Consider the following 13727-nt stretch of genomic DNA (forward strand, 5'->3'; position numbering starts at 1 on the left):
TTCCTCCAATCAAGTTCTACCAGCACTATCTGATTTTGAGTAAATTGTCAATTCTGACTGATTGCTAAGGCCTGGGAAATGCACTCTGTACCAAAAAAAATCATTTAAACAATGCAACAAAACTCCCTGCATAGGAAAAAATCCAGTTTCAGAGTCCCTTTCTTTTTTGCATATAAAGGTTTTTCAAATGGCTATAGTTTGGCTTAGTTGACAGCATGTTCCTACATTTCTTGGGTGCAATGAGTTCTGTGTACATTCAGAAAATTCTGTGATTACCCTTCTTCTGTCCCTTGGAAAAGCTCACGGAAGCAGACATATACAGCAGCGTCCAAGGATATCTACGTACCTACGTGCAGTACACAAAAAACTTCTACAAAACTGCCAGCAGATCAGCACATGCAGAGAAATGAAGGACCGTTAAGATGGTGATAATTATGGCCTGAAACCTGCTCGGACTATTTATTCATGAAACTTTACACAATACTTGACGGGAAAAACGCCCACTGAAATTTAAAAATGACTGTACAATGAAAGTTGCGCAATTGCGTTTGTGACTAGAGGCATCTAGATGTCACCGTCAGGTCGACAGTAGCGCTTCAAATCAAATCACACATATTCTCTACAAAGTACATCAAAATTATCAGACTTAAATACTTCCACTAATGTCCCAGTATTTTTATTCAGCGTGTTTTGGTCACCAGTGCGGAAGAATGAAACCACTTTCCACTTTTGCTTTTATGACAATAATAATGACTCAAGACCAAGTAACCTAGTTTCATGGAAGTCTTAGCCCCTACTACAGATATGTAATTAGGAGGACAGGGAAGAAGTGTGGCCAACCACAACGGTATTTAAAAATCTTGCTTCCATCTAAACATCTTACTAGCACAGTGATAAGGCACTTGCTTCTCACCTCTACATTTTACAGATTAAGTCAGGCAAAGCCTTACATTCCAAGCATATTTGTAATATTTGAATCTTGGCATTAGTAGCATCCACCTTCTAATATACCCACCCCCGCCAAACACAGAAAGAAAACACCAATTACAATATTTAGAAAACAGACACCTGCTACCAGCCAATCCATATGGCAACTTAGGCACTTAGCTGTAAAAGAAACTTCAGTGCTAATCTGTAAACATAACTGTAATCAGCAGTTTCAGCAACTGATCAGAGGTCAAATTTCTTTTTTTTTTATAAATAGAGAGGTGGGGGAGTGATGACATGGCCTTCTAAATGATTTAGCAAATAGAGAGAACTTCAAATTTCAATTAAAATGCTTTACCTCACCCCAGAGAACACAACAGTTTGCACAGGAAACACCAAGGCCAGTATTTTAAGGCTAAAATTGCACAATATGAAGTTATAACTATTGTAGACCTGACCAAGCCAGGTCAACAAGATACAAGGATTCTTGGCTTTCATCCTTAGTTTTTTTAAAACATCCATCGGTTGATGTTAACTACATGGTTTTGGATTACAAGAGAGCTGGTGGAAAACCCTGAATAGAAATCCAGACAGCACAATAATCTCTTTAATATCATCGGTTCTTGGCTCGAGAGTGCTGTAAAGGATCTGTAACTTTAGCAGTGCAACAGAGTGCAAGTCCCAGTCTCAACTACCCTTTGAGCTTTGTATCCATCAGCCTGGTTGGAGAAAATCGTGGCTGTTGTGTTGTCCAAAGCATTGCTCTCTTACCCTAGGAATCTGGATTCGAATCCTACTTGGAGAGAACACAATCTCCACCACCTGCCACAAGTTTGCCACAAATTAAAAGAAAACAAATTAGAAAAAAAATCTGACAAGTCTTCATCCAGTTTCCAGTTGGAATCTGTAGTTCAAAGCCAACCCTAATTTGGCACCGATTAGAAATTTTCATCTAAGACAAACTAAGCAAGGTTGTTACAGAACCCAAATTGATGCAGTTCAGGTACATCTAGGACTTGAAAGCTATATTCATTTTCAGATCTGTTCTGAGCAATGCCTGATCAAAGAGTGCAAAAGAAGGCACAAAGTGGAAATGAAGTTTCATTCTTTAGCCCTGTTCAACCTCACCCTGATGAGTACACCTGCATATAGAAGATAATACTGTGAAGCCATTCATTTGGCCAACTGAAGTTCAAAACGTTGTGCACAGAACTGGTGCAGTCCCAAGTTCAGTTCAAAAGGACAAAATCCCTAATCCCTGGTGAATACAGATGATCCTGGAAATGAACACACACACACATAACAAAGGCCACGTATACTTGTTGAGTGGAAATCAGCTTAATCCTGGTGAAAAAAAACTAAAAACCGCAACTGCACCCAACATCGGAAAAAGTAAATGCAATTTGGCAACTCTTAGCTTTCAAAACACACACTGAAAATGTTTTCAAAGCTGCAATATATTCCCACCAATATCTGTTTAAGCATAATATGAAAACAGTTAAATGCACATAATGTATGGCTGGACAATTGAAATGTCATTAATTGCTGCTATGCCCCACACTTTGCTGTCTCAAACTACATTCCACAGAATCAATTGTAAATTCCTAAAATATGATACTTTAGTTCCATCTGGTGGGATGCTGCGGTAGTGACTGATTTCAGATTCCATTTACTAGCTCATGTCAACTTGCTTTGCCCCTCCGATCTTTCCCTTTAGAAGGTCTTGACTCTTTCCTGGGGTCTAATTCGATGAGCAGCAGCTAGTTCAAATGGTCATTTATTCAGGTGTGAGATTCAACAGTCAACACGCGAATTCACCTTGAGAGGGGATAATTGCAGCCTGTCCTCAGATATCCTCGCAAGCACATCATCAGCCGGGGCACTGGATAGCAACAAGTATAAGGAGCAGTGGCCACTTGTACCTCCACCCCCCCCCAACCCGGTGGCACTAAGGCCAACTGCACCAAGGCTACCTACCACCGTCTCCAACTGAAACCAGCTTATAGATCCACCGTGAATCCAAAAGATCCCCGGTTGTAGTACCAGCTACTCATTGCATTACCTCACTAAGCTATTGGAGGAGCCCAACACGTACCTCTCTTTGACTTCTCTACCACCCCACCCCCCTTTTTGAAGTTATTTTATTATTTCTACGCATTTTCTCACTGACAAATCGGCAATTGTGCAAGATCTTTTCGTGTTAAACCAGTAAACTGGCCCCGTGTGAACGAAGCGCAGAAGTGACTCCCACTCTTTAACTTTCTTCACCTTGCCCAGGAAAACTCCTTGGTGCCTCACTGCATTTACTCACACAGCCAACCAGGCTTAGGGATGAAAAGCTGCTGTGTGGAAATGTTACTTTCAGCCCAAGTCTCAGTCACAAGCTGCACTTTCTACAATGTGCCACACTAGTACCGGTGTTACAAGAGGCATCATTTTCAGGTTAAACACATGACAATTGTACAATAGAAACCAGTTCAGTAATACTACATTCCAAATTCTTCCAGATAAGTGGAGACTTTTCACTACAGCATATTAATTAAACAAGAAAGTCAAAGTGCAGCACCATCTGTGACTCATCACCATGGCAGCTGTAAATTCAAAATGCAGAGGGGGATGGGGGAAAAGAGGCAGTTTTAAAGGAATTAAGCAAAGCCTTTTGGTTCTGAAAAATGAAAGTGATTTAGCTTCAGGAATGTCATACAATTAACCAGATTTTGCAGCATCACAATAGCCAGTTTTGCAGGGAGTTTTAAAACAAAGATGTTTAACCTTTAAATATACTTGGAAAGACTTGTGATTTAAGACTGATAGTTGATGGAGACGTTCAAGTATCAAATAAAAATCTTCAGAGATGTTGAGTGTCTGAATTACCTTTTTTTAAAAAAAAATCTTCTTTAGGAAACAATGATGATGTCCTTCATTTCTTTTTCATAGGTACTCTGCATCTGTCAACTCGCTCCCAACAAACTCAAAACATGGATAATATACTGCAGCTTTGAAGGTTATATTGGGAAAGTCAGACAAATGTCAGGCTATGTGATCTTGTGCAGAAAGTTATTACAGTATTTGCATTCCCACAGACCGCAGTAGAAATGCTTATGACCAAACACTGGCTTATTCACATTGTTGTATTAAATGAAGTACAAGCTGAAAAAGGGAATTATGGTGTTTTTTGATTAACTACAGCCAAAGTACAACATACAAATAAGTAATTAACTTTGAAGCTCCAACAATCGGAAGGAGCAAGCAAATCTCAGTGTAAACAAAGGCACCAGACAGACTGGATTTTGTTAAACACTATGTCATCTTATTTCATGCATGGAGGGTTGGCACTTTTTTGGCACATTTTATAATGTTTTATAACCCTGAAAATGTAAAGAGTCAATTACAGAACTAGAAATAAGAGTTAAGGATGTTCAATATAAATCGCAGAAAGTCGGTTTGATGAATGATTGCTCTTTTGATGGGAGATTAATACCTACAATCTAAGGGAACAGTGTGTACTTTCAAAATATATGATGCTCGCACACATAACCCCTTATGTAACTAGCTGAGGTGAACTAAAAATTTGGGGTCTTTCCTTTCTGATTCAGAGTAGATATATTGGAAACTTGAGAAAAACTGAAACCTCATTGCATGTGTCAATACTACTTCCACTGTAGAAATTACTACTACGCAATCATTCACCCACCTCACGTCAAATCTCAACTTGAGTTTCACTCAGTTGAAGAAACAGGTTTAAGTAATTCTTTTAAACATTAGCTTGCAACACTTTTATACAACTCCAACTGCCTTTTAAGTCCAATTTCTCTTGCCAATTCTTTTCTGCAGCTGTTCCGTCCTTCACTTTTCCTTCCATCCCCACATGGGCTTGTTGGACCTTGCTGCAAGTCTGTAGACACGAGGGTCTCACCACCTCCCACTCCCCCCGACCCCATACCCAGCACGATGGCAGAATGATCACTGTTCGTGGGTAAGAACCGAGTTTCAGCAAGCTGTTCCAACTTGCATGAGCAGGACATACAAGCCAGGAGTGCCTCTTCATCTGAAACCCACGTGCACACCCTTCTTCCAGGAGTCACAGGACTGCAGCTTGGAGGAGCAGTGCTGCCGTTTCTTCCCCTCCCTAACCAACCACCACTGCAGAGACCAGTTAATTCAACCATTAGATTGAACTGTTGACTTTCCTACTAGGAATAGGTGAGCTACTCACTAGATAAACTTAGAGGTATTGATGGAGCATTTGTGCTATGTTGATTTTATAAATACGAACATACTGTATCAGAATCCCCATCTAATCAAACATTCATTTGATTCCCCTTGGCAAATAAAGCAAAAGCATTTCCAATGAGCAGGCCACCTTTGAAATTTGTAGCAAACATCCTTAATCCTTTGACAGTTGTTCATCTGAGCCAATCGATGTAGTTTTTACATCTTTCACTACACGATGCACAGTGAAACAATGTTGACTGATGCATAGTAATGACTAGCATCAAACACCTTAAATAGCCTCCTGACACTTGGATCAAAGAGACAGTATCTGTTTTCCTGGGCCTGCACACAGTCTATTTCATAAAGCATTTTTAAAAAAATCAAAGAAAAACATCTCAAAGCACATGATATTATTTCCTTTTGAAAGTAGCAGCCCATCAAAAATGACAATTTCTGTACCAAGCTTGTCATCTTTAACAAAGGATCTCTGCAGGAATGTAGTGACAATTTAAAGCCATTCTGAAATGTCTGCGCACGCAAGACCTTTTAAACAGAGGCTGTCCCTTTAAAAAAGGCAAAGTTTTACCCAAGAAGAAAATGTAGACTATAATGTACCATATTTGACACTTCAGAAGTAGAACATTTTCTATGAACTCATTTTAATGGCAATTATGGCTAGCAGTGGGTTCCAACAAATGAAGAGCTGTAACAAAACATAGAAAAAGGATTAAAAACAAACATGAACATGGATATCTGACCTACTCCAGTAAAACCATCCTCCCCCTTTCTCTGCATCATCCCACCTTGTCACCACCCCACAGAATGTGCAAATACTATGTCAATGCCCAAACAAAGAAAAGCAAAAACCACTGTTTTTTTTCTGACGCTTCAAACACACAAAAGATAAACAGAAATATAAAATACCTACAAAATAAGTTTAAAAATATTAATTGATTTAATTTCAATCTTCAGATGATGTTCTGTAAAAGGCAAGACCAGCCAGGGTTTGGACTCCCTGATTGCTGTTGATGAATCTGATTGGAAAGAACTTTATAAATATTAAGTGTTTTCGGTCATGGGCTATATGAGAATGGCAAGTTGAGAGGTATATCCAAGCAAATTGTTGCAGAGGATAAATAACTGCCTCCACTGTGTGGAGTTTGCACGTTCTCCCCGTGTCTGCGTGGGTTTCCTCTGGGTGCGCCGGTTTCCTCCCACAGTCCAAAGATGTGCGGGTTGGGTTGATTGGCCATATTAAATTGCCCTTCAAGTGTCAGGCAGACTAGTAGGGTAGATACGTGGGGTTACAGGGACAGGGCCTGGGTGGGATTGTGATCAGCGCAGACTCGATGGGCCGAATGGCCTCTTTCGGCACTGTAGGGATTCTATCATTTTATGAAGGGAGGGGTAAAAAAAATAAAAAGAATCAACATAGGACTGCCATATCATATCCCAAATTATTTTGTTATATTGTAATGCAATAATTTAACAGCTGGAAAATGTAAATTCAAAAAAATGTTCACAATTCCCAAAAGTCCTTAACAAGGAAAAAATCATATTGTTTCAAAACAAAATTTCTTCTGCAGATCTCTCCCTTTATAACTCCAATTAAATGAATTACTTTGGGCTTCGCTGTGGCTCAATGGGCAAAATCATCCCACTGTGCATTGCTATGCCTACAAAGCAAAGATAAACACCAAAAATGCTAGCCACACACAGGACAACCAGTAAGTGAAACAAAATCAAGTCAGGTGATTGAACTCTCCATAACAGAACGAATGGGTATATTAATGCGCAAATTTATAGTGCTGTGCCTTGGGGTCCATTGAGATCCTGACCAGAAGCACCATACAAACATTGAGTATGGTTGGTGAAATGACACCATTTTATTTAAGCGTAGCATGTTGTAATGTGCATCACTTGACACTATAATCGACATGGGGTTACACAGTGGTTAGCAATGCTGCCTCACAGCGCCAAGGACCCGGGTTCAATTCCAGCATTGGGTTTGTTACTGTGTGTGGAGCTGGCACATTCTCCCAGTGTCTGCGCGGGTTTCCTCCAGGTGCTCTAATTTCCTCCCATGGTCCAAAGAGGTGGAGGAGTAGCATTGTTAATCAAGGATAGTTTAACGGCTGCAGAAAGGCAGTTCGAGGGGGATCTGCCTACTGAGGTAATATGGGCTGAAGTTAGAAATAGGAAAGGAGCGGTCACGTTGTTAGGAGTTTTCTATAGGCCCCCAAATAGTAATAGAGATGTGGAGGAAGAAATTGCAAAACAGATTATGGATAGGTGTGGAGGTCACAGGGTAGTTGTCATGGGTGACTTTAACTTTCCAAATATTGATTGGAACCTTTATAGGTCGAATAGTTCGGATGGGGCAGTTTTTGTGTGCAGGAAGGTTTCCTGACACAATATGTGGATAGGCCAACAAGAGGTGGGGCCACATTGGACTTGGTAATGAACCAGGTCAAGTGTTAGATTTGTTTGTGGGAGAGCACTTTGGAGATAGTGACCACAATTCGGTGTCTTTCATTATTGCAATGGAGAGGGATAGGGCCATACGGCAGGGCAAGGTTTATAATTGGGGGAGGGGTAATTATGATGCGATTAAGCAAGTATTAGGGAGCATGAGTTTGGAACAGAAACTATCAGGGAAAGGCACAAATGAAAAGTGGAGCTTGTTCAAGGAACAAATACTGCGTGTCCTTGATAGGTATGTCCCTGTCAGGCAGGGAGGAAATGGCCGAGTGAGGGAACCATGGTTCACAAAAGAGGTTGAATGTCTTGTCAAGAGGAAAAAGGAAGCGTATGGAAGGATGAGAAAACAAGGTTCAGTTGGGTCGCTTGAGGGTTACAAGGTAGCAAGGAATGAGCTAAAAAAAAGGGCTTAGGAGAGGGCATGAGAAGTCCTTGGCAGGTCGGATCAAGGAAAACCCCAAGGCTTTTTACTCTTATGTGAGAAATAAAATAATGACCAGGGTGAGGTTAGGGCCAGTCAAGGATAGTAGTGGGAACTTGTGCATGGAGTCAGAAGAGATAGGAGGGGCGATGAATGAATACCTTTCTTCAGTGTTCACCAAGGAGAGGGGCCATGTTTTTGAGGATGAGTGTGATACAGACTGATAGGCTGGAGGAGGTAGATGTTCTGAGGGAAGATGTATTAGCAATTTTGAAAAACCTGAGGGCCGATAAGTCCCCTGGGCCAGATGGGATATATCCTAGGATTCTTTGGGAGGCAAGGGATGAGATTGCAGAGCCTTTGGCTTTGATCTTTGGGTCCTCACTGTCCACGGGGATAGTGCCAGAGGACTGGAGAGTGGCGAATGTTGTTTCTCTGTTCAAGAAAGGAAATAGGAATGACCCTGGTAATTATAGGCCGGTTAGTCTTACTTCGGTGGTCGGTAAGTTAATGGAAAAGGTCCTGAGGGATAGGATTTATGACCATTTGGAAAGATGCAGCTTAGTACAGTCAACACGGATTCGTGAAGGGCAAGTCTTGCCTCACAAATTTGATTGAATTCTTTGAGGAGGTAACTAAGTGTGTAGATGAAGGTAGAGCAATTGATGTCGTATACATGGATTTTAGTAAGGCGTTTGATAAGGTTCCCCATGGTCGGCTCATGAAGTAAGGAGGTGTGGGATAGAGGGAGATTTGGCCAATTGGATAAGTAACTGGCTGTCTCATAGAAGACAGAGGGTCGTGGTGGATGGAAAATTTTCAGACTGGAGACCAGTTACCAGCGGTGTACCACAGGGATCAGTGCTGGGTCCTCTGCTATTTGTGATTTTTATCAATGACTTGGAAGAGGGGGCTGAAGGGTGGGTCAGTAAATTTGCTGATGACACCAAGATTGGTGGAGTACCAATCTTGTGGATGAGGTGGAGGGCTGTTGTAGGCTGCAAAGAGACATTGATAGGATGCAGAGCTGGGCCAAAAAATGGCAGATGGAGTTTAACCCTGATAAATGTGAGGTGATTCATTTTGGGAGGACAAATTTGAATGCGGATTACAGGGTCAAAGGCAGGGTTCTGAAGAATGTGGAGGAACAGAGAGATCTTGGGGTTCATATCCACAGATCTCTGAAGGTTGCCACTCAAGTGAATAGAGCCGTGAAGAAGGCCTATAGTGTGTTACCGTTTATTAACAGGGGGTTTGAGTTCAAGAACCGTGGGGTCATGCTGCAGCTGTACAGGACCTTGGTGAGACCACATTTGGAATATTGTGTGCAGTTCAGGTCACCTCACTATAAGGAGGATGTGGAAGCATTGGAGAGAGTGCAGAGGAGATTTACCAGGATGCTGCCTGGTTTGGGGCGGTAGGTCTTATGAGGAAAGGTTGAGGGAGCTAGGGCTTTTCTCTTTGGAGCGGAGGAGGATGAGAGGCGACTTAATAGAGGTTTATAAGATGATGAGGGGGAATAGATAGAGTGGATGTTCAAAGACTATTTCCTCGGGTGGATGTAGCTGTTACTAGGGGGCATAACTATAAGGTTCATGGTAGGAGATATAGGAGGGATGTCCGAGGTAGGTTCTTTACTTAGAGAGTGGTTGGGGTGTGGAATGGACTGCCTGCTGTGATAGTGGAGTTGGACCCTTAAGGAACTTTCAAGCGGTTATTGGATAGGCACATGGAGCATACCAGAATGATAGGGAGTGGGATAGCTTGATCTTGGTTTCGGACAAAGCTTGGCACAACATTGAGGGCCGAAGGGCCTGTACTGTACTGTGCTGTTCTATGTCTATGTCTAAGTCTTAAGATGTGCAGGTTAGGTGGATTGGCCATGCTAAATTGCTCCTTAGTGACCGAAGATGTGTAGGTTATGTGGATAAACCATTGTAAGTGTGTGGGGTTAATGGGATACGGTGGGAATGCCTGGGTGGGATGCTTTTTTGGAGTCGGAGCAGACTCGATGAGCCCGATGGCCTCTTTTTGGACTGTATGATTTGTGGGCTGCACAGTGGCTGCCTTATAGCACCTGGGACTTGGGTTCAATTCCGGTCTAGGGTGACTGTGTGGAGTTTGCACGTTCTCCTCGTGTCTGCATGGGTTTCCTCCGGGTGCTCCGGTTTCCTCCCAAAGATGTGGGGGTTAGATTGATTGGCCGTGATAAATTGTTCCTCAGTGTCAGGGGGATTATCAGGGTAAATGTGTGGGGTTTTGGGGATAGGGCCTGGGTGGGATTGTTGTTGGTGCAGACTCGTTGGGCCAAATGGTTCCTTCTGCACTGTAGAGATTCTATGATTCTTCAGACTTGTATCTTCATGTATTTTATGACGTGTTTTCCGATGGGTTGGCAGAGGGGAGGGGGGGGGGGGGGGGGGGGGGCGGGGAGAGAAGAGAGAGTCGGAGCACATACTTAGTCTGGCTCTGTTGAAATATCACAACCTCACTTGGCCATCCTGCTGTGCTTTTGATTCAGATTTCCATCTGCCTTTTCTTAAATAGATAGAAAACAGCAGTTCTACCTGACCCTCCCCTATTTCAAGAGCATAAAACCAATCACGTTTCTATCTCTCTTCAGTTCCGAAGAGAAACAATAATGGACTTTGAAACATTAGCAGTTTCTCACGCCACAGATGCTGTCGGACCTGCTGAGTTTTTTTCCCGCATTTTCTGTTTTTAATTTCAGATTTCCAGTATCTGAGGTATCTTGCTTTTATTACTCAAAACAGCAAGATGCTGATTTGATCCACGATCTTTGTGGATCAGCTGACCTGGGCAGGGAGGTTGTAGGGATACTAACAAAATCAACGAGGATGCACAACTGTTATTGCTATTCCTAACAGAAAAGAGGCATAGGTGGAAACAAACGTTCATAGAACATAGAACATAGAACATTACAGTGCAGAACAGGCCCTTCGGCCCACGATGTTGCACCGACCAGTTAAAAAAAAAACTGTGACCCTCCAACCTAAACCAATTTCTTTTCGTCCATGAACCTATCTACGGATCTCTTAAACGCCCCCAAACTAGGCGCATTTACAACTGATGCTGGCAGGGCATTCCAATCCCTCACCACCCTCTGGGTAAAGAACCTACCCCTGACATCGGTTCTATAACTACCCCCCCTCAATTTAAAGCCATGCCCCCTCGTGCTGGATTTCTCCATCAGAGGAAAAAGGCTATCACTATCCACCCTATCTAAACCTCTAATCATCTTATATGTTTCAATAAGATCCCCTCTTAGCCGCCGCCTTTCCAGCGAAAACAATCCCAAATCCCTCAGCCTCTCCTCATAGGATCTCCCCTCCATACCAGGCAACATCCTGGTAAACCTCCTCTGCACCCTCTCCAAAGCCTCCACATCCTTCCTGTAATGTGGGGACCAGAACTGCACACAGTACTCCAAGTGCGGCCGCACCAGAGTTGTGTACAGTTGCAACATAACGCTACGACTCCTAAATTCAATCCCCCTACCAATAAACGCCAAGACACCATATGCCTTCTTAACAACCTTATCTACTTGATTCCCAACTTTCAGGGATCTATGCACACATACACCTAGATCCCTCTGCTCCTCCACACTATTCAAAGTCCTCCCGTTAGCCCTATACTCAACACATCTGTTATTCCTACCAAAGTGAATTACCTCACACTTCTCCGCATTAAACTCCATCCGCCACCTCTCGGCCCAACTTTGCAACCTGTCTAAGTCTTCCTGCAAACTACGACACCCTTCCTCACTGTCTACCACACCACCGACTTTGGTGTCATCAGCAAATTTGCTAATCCACCCAACTATACCCTCATCCAGATCATTAATAAATATTACAAACAGCAGTGGCCCCAAAACAGATCCCTGAGGTACACCACTTGTAACCGCACTCCATGATGAATATTTACTATCAACCACCACCCTCTGTTTCCTATCCGCTAGCCAATTCCTGATCCAATTTCCTAGATCACCCCCAATCCCATACATCTGCATTTTCTGCAGAAGCCTACCATGGTGAACCTTATCAAACGCCTTACTAAAATCCATATATACCACGTCCACTGCCTTGCCCCCATCCACCTCCTTGGTCACTTTCTCAAAAAACTCAATAAGGTTAGTAAGGCACGACCTACCTGCCACAAAACCATGCTGACTATCACCTATCAATTCATTACTCTCCAAATAACTATAAATCCTATCCCTTATAATTTTTTCCAACATCTTGCCGACAACAGAAGTGAGACTCACCGGTCTATAATTCCCGGGGAAGTCTCTGTTCCCCTTCTTAAACAATGGGACAACATTCGCTAACCTCCAATCTTCTGGTACTATACCAGAGGCCAACGACGACCTGAAGATCAGAGCCAGAGGCTCTGCAATCACTTCTCTTGCCTCCCAGAGAATCCTTGGATAAATCCCATCCGGACCAGGGGATCTATCTATTTTCAGACCCTCCAGAATATCCTGCACATCCTCCTTATCAACTGTAATACTGTCTATTCTACTCCCTTGCAACCCAGTGTCCTCCTCAGCTATATTCATGTCCCCTTGCGTGAACACCGAAGAGAAATATTGGTTCAATGCTTCACCAATCTCCTCCGGTTCCACACATAACTTCCCTCTGCCATCTATAACTGGCCCTAAACTTGCCCTAACCAACCTTCTGTTCTTGACATACCTATAGAACGCCTTAGGATTCTCTTTAACCCTATCCGCCAAAGTCTTCTCATGTCCCCTTTTAGCCCTTCTAAGCTCGCTCTTCAACTCTCTCTTAGCCAATCTAAAGCTTTCTAGTGCACTACCCGAGTGCTCACGTCTCATCCGAACATAAGCCTCCTTTTTCTTTTTAACCAACAAAGAAACTTTTTTGGTGCACCACGGTTCCCTAGCCCTACCAATTCCTCCTTGCCTGACAGGGACATACCTATCACAGACTCGCAGTAGCTGCTCCTTGAAAAAACTCCACATGTCGGACGTTCCCAGTCCCTGTAATCTCCTAGTCCAACCTATGTTTCCTAATTCTCTCCTAATAGCCTCATAATTACCCTTCCCCCAGCTAAAACCACTGGCCCGAGGTTCATGCCTATCCCTTTCCATCACTAAGGTGAACGTAACCGAATTGTGGTCACTATCACCAAAATGCACACCAACTTCCAAGTCTAGCACCTGGTCTGGCTCATTTCCCAGCACCAGATCCAATATAGCCTCACCTCTAGTTGGCCTGTCTACATACTGAGTCAAAAAACCTTCCTGCACGCTTTGAACAAAAACTGACCCCTCTAACGAGCTAGAGCTATAACAATTCCAGTCAATATTAGTCAAGTTAAAATCCCCCATAACAATTGCCCTATTACTTTCACTCCTAAGCAGGATTGACTCCGCAATCCTTTCCTCAACCTCTCTAGAACTTTTAGGAGGTCTATAAAAGACTCCCAACAGGGTGACCTCTCCTCTCCTATTTCTAATCTCCGCCCATACTACCTCAACAGATAAGTCCTCATCAAACCTCCTCTCTGACACTGTGATACAATCTCTGACCAATAATGCTACCCCTCCCCCTCTTCTACCTCCTTCCCTACTTCGACTAAAACATTTGAACCCCGGGACCTGCAGCATCCATTCCTGCCCCTGCTCTATCCATGTCTC

General features: G+C 43.0%; 1 protein-coding gene across 1 annotated transcript in view; it reads right to left on the reverse strand.

The window, feature by feature from the left end:
* Positions 1 to 1196: 1196 nt before the first annotated feature.
* LOC144511816 (fibroblast growth factor receptor substrate 2-like) overlaps positions 1197 to 13727 on the reverse strand; it is a 79836-nt gene continuing 67305 nt past the window's right edge. The window contains exon 8 of the mRNA XM_078242165.1: positions 1197 to 5845. Coding sequence (XP_078098291.1) covers positions 5818 to 5845 — 28 coding nt within the window. The 3' untranslated portion in view covers positions 1197 to 5817. The remainder of the gene's footprint in view (positions 5846 to 13727) is intronic.

Source organism: Mustelus asterias, chromosome 25 (genome assembly GCF_964213995.1).
Source record: "Mustelus asterias chromosome 25, sMusAst1.hap1.1, whole genome shotgun sequence".
Taxonomy (NCBI): domain Eukaryota; kingdom Metazoa; phylum Chordata; class Chondrichthyes; order Carcharhiniformes; family Triakidae; genus Mustelus; species Mustelus asterias.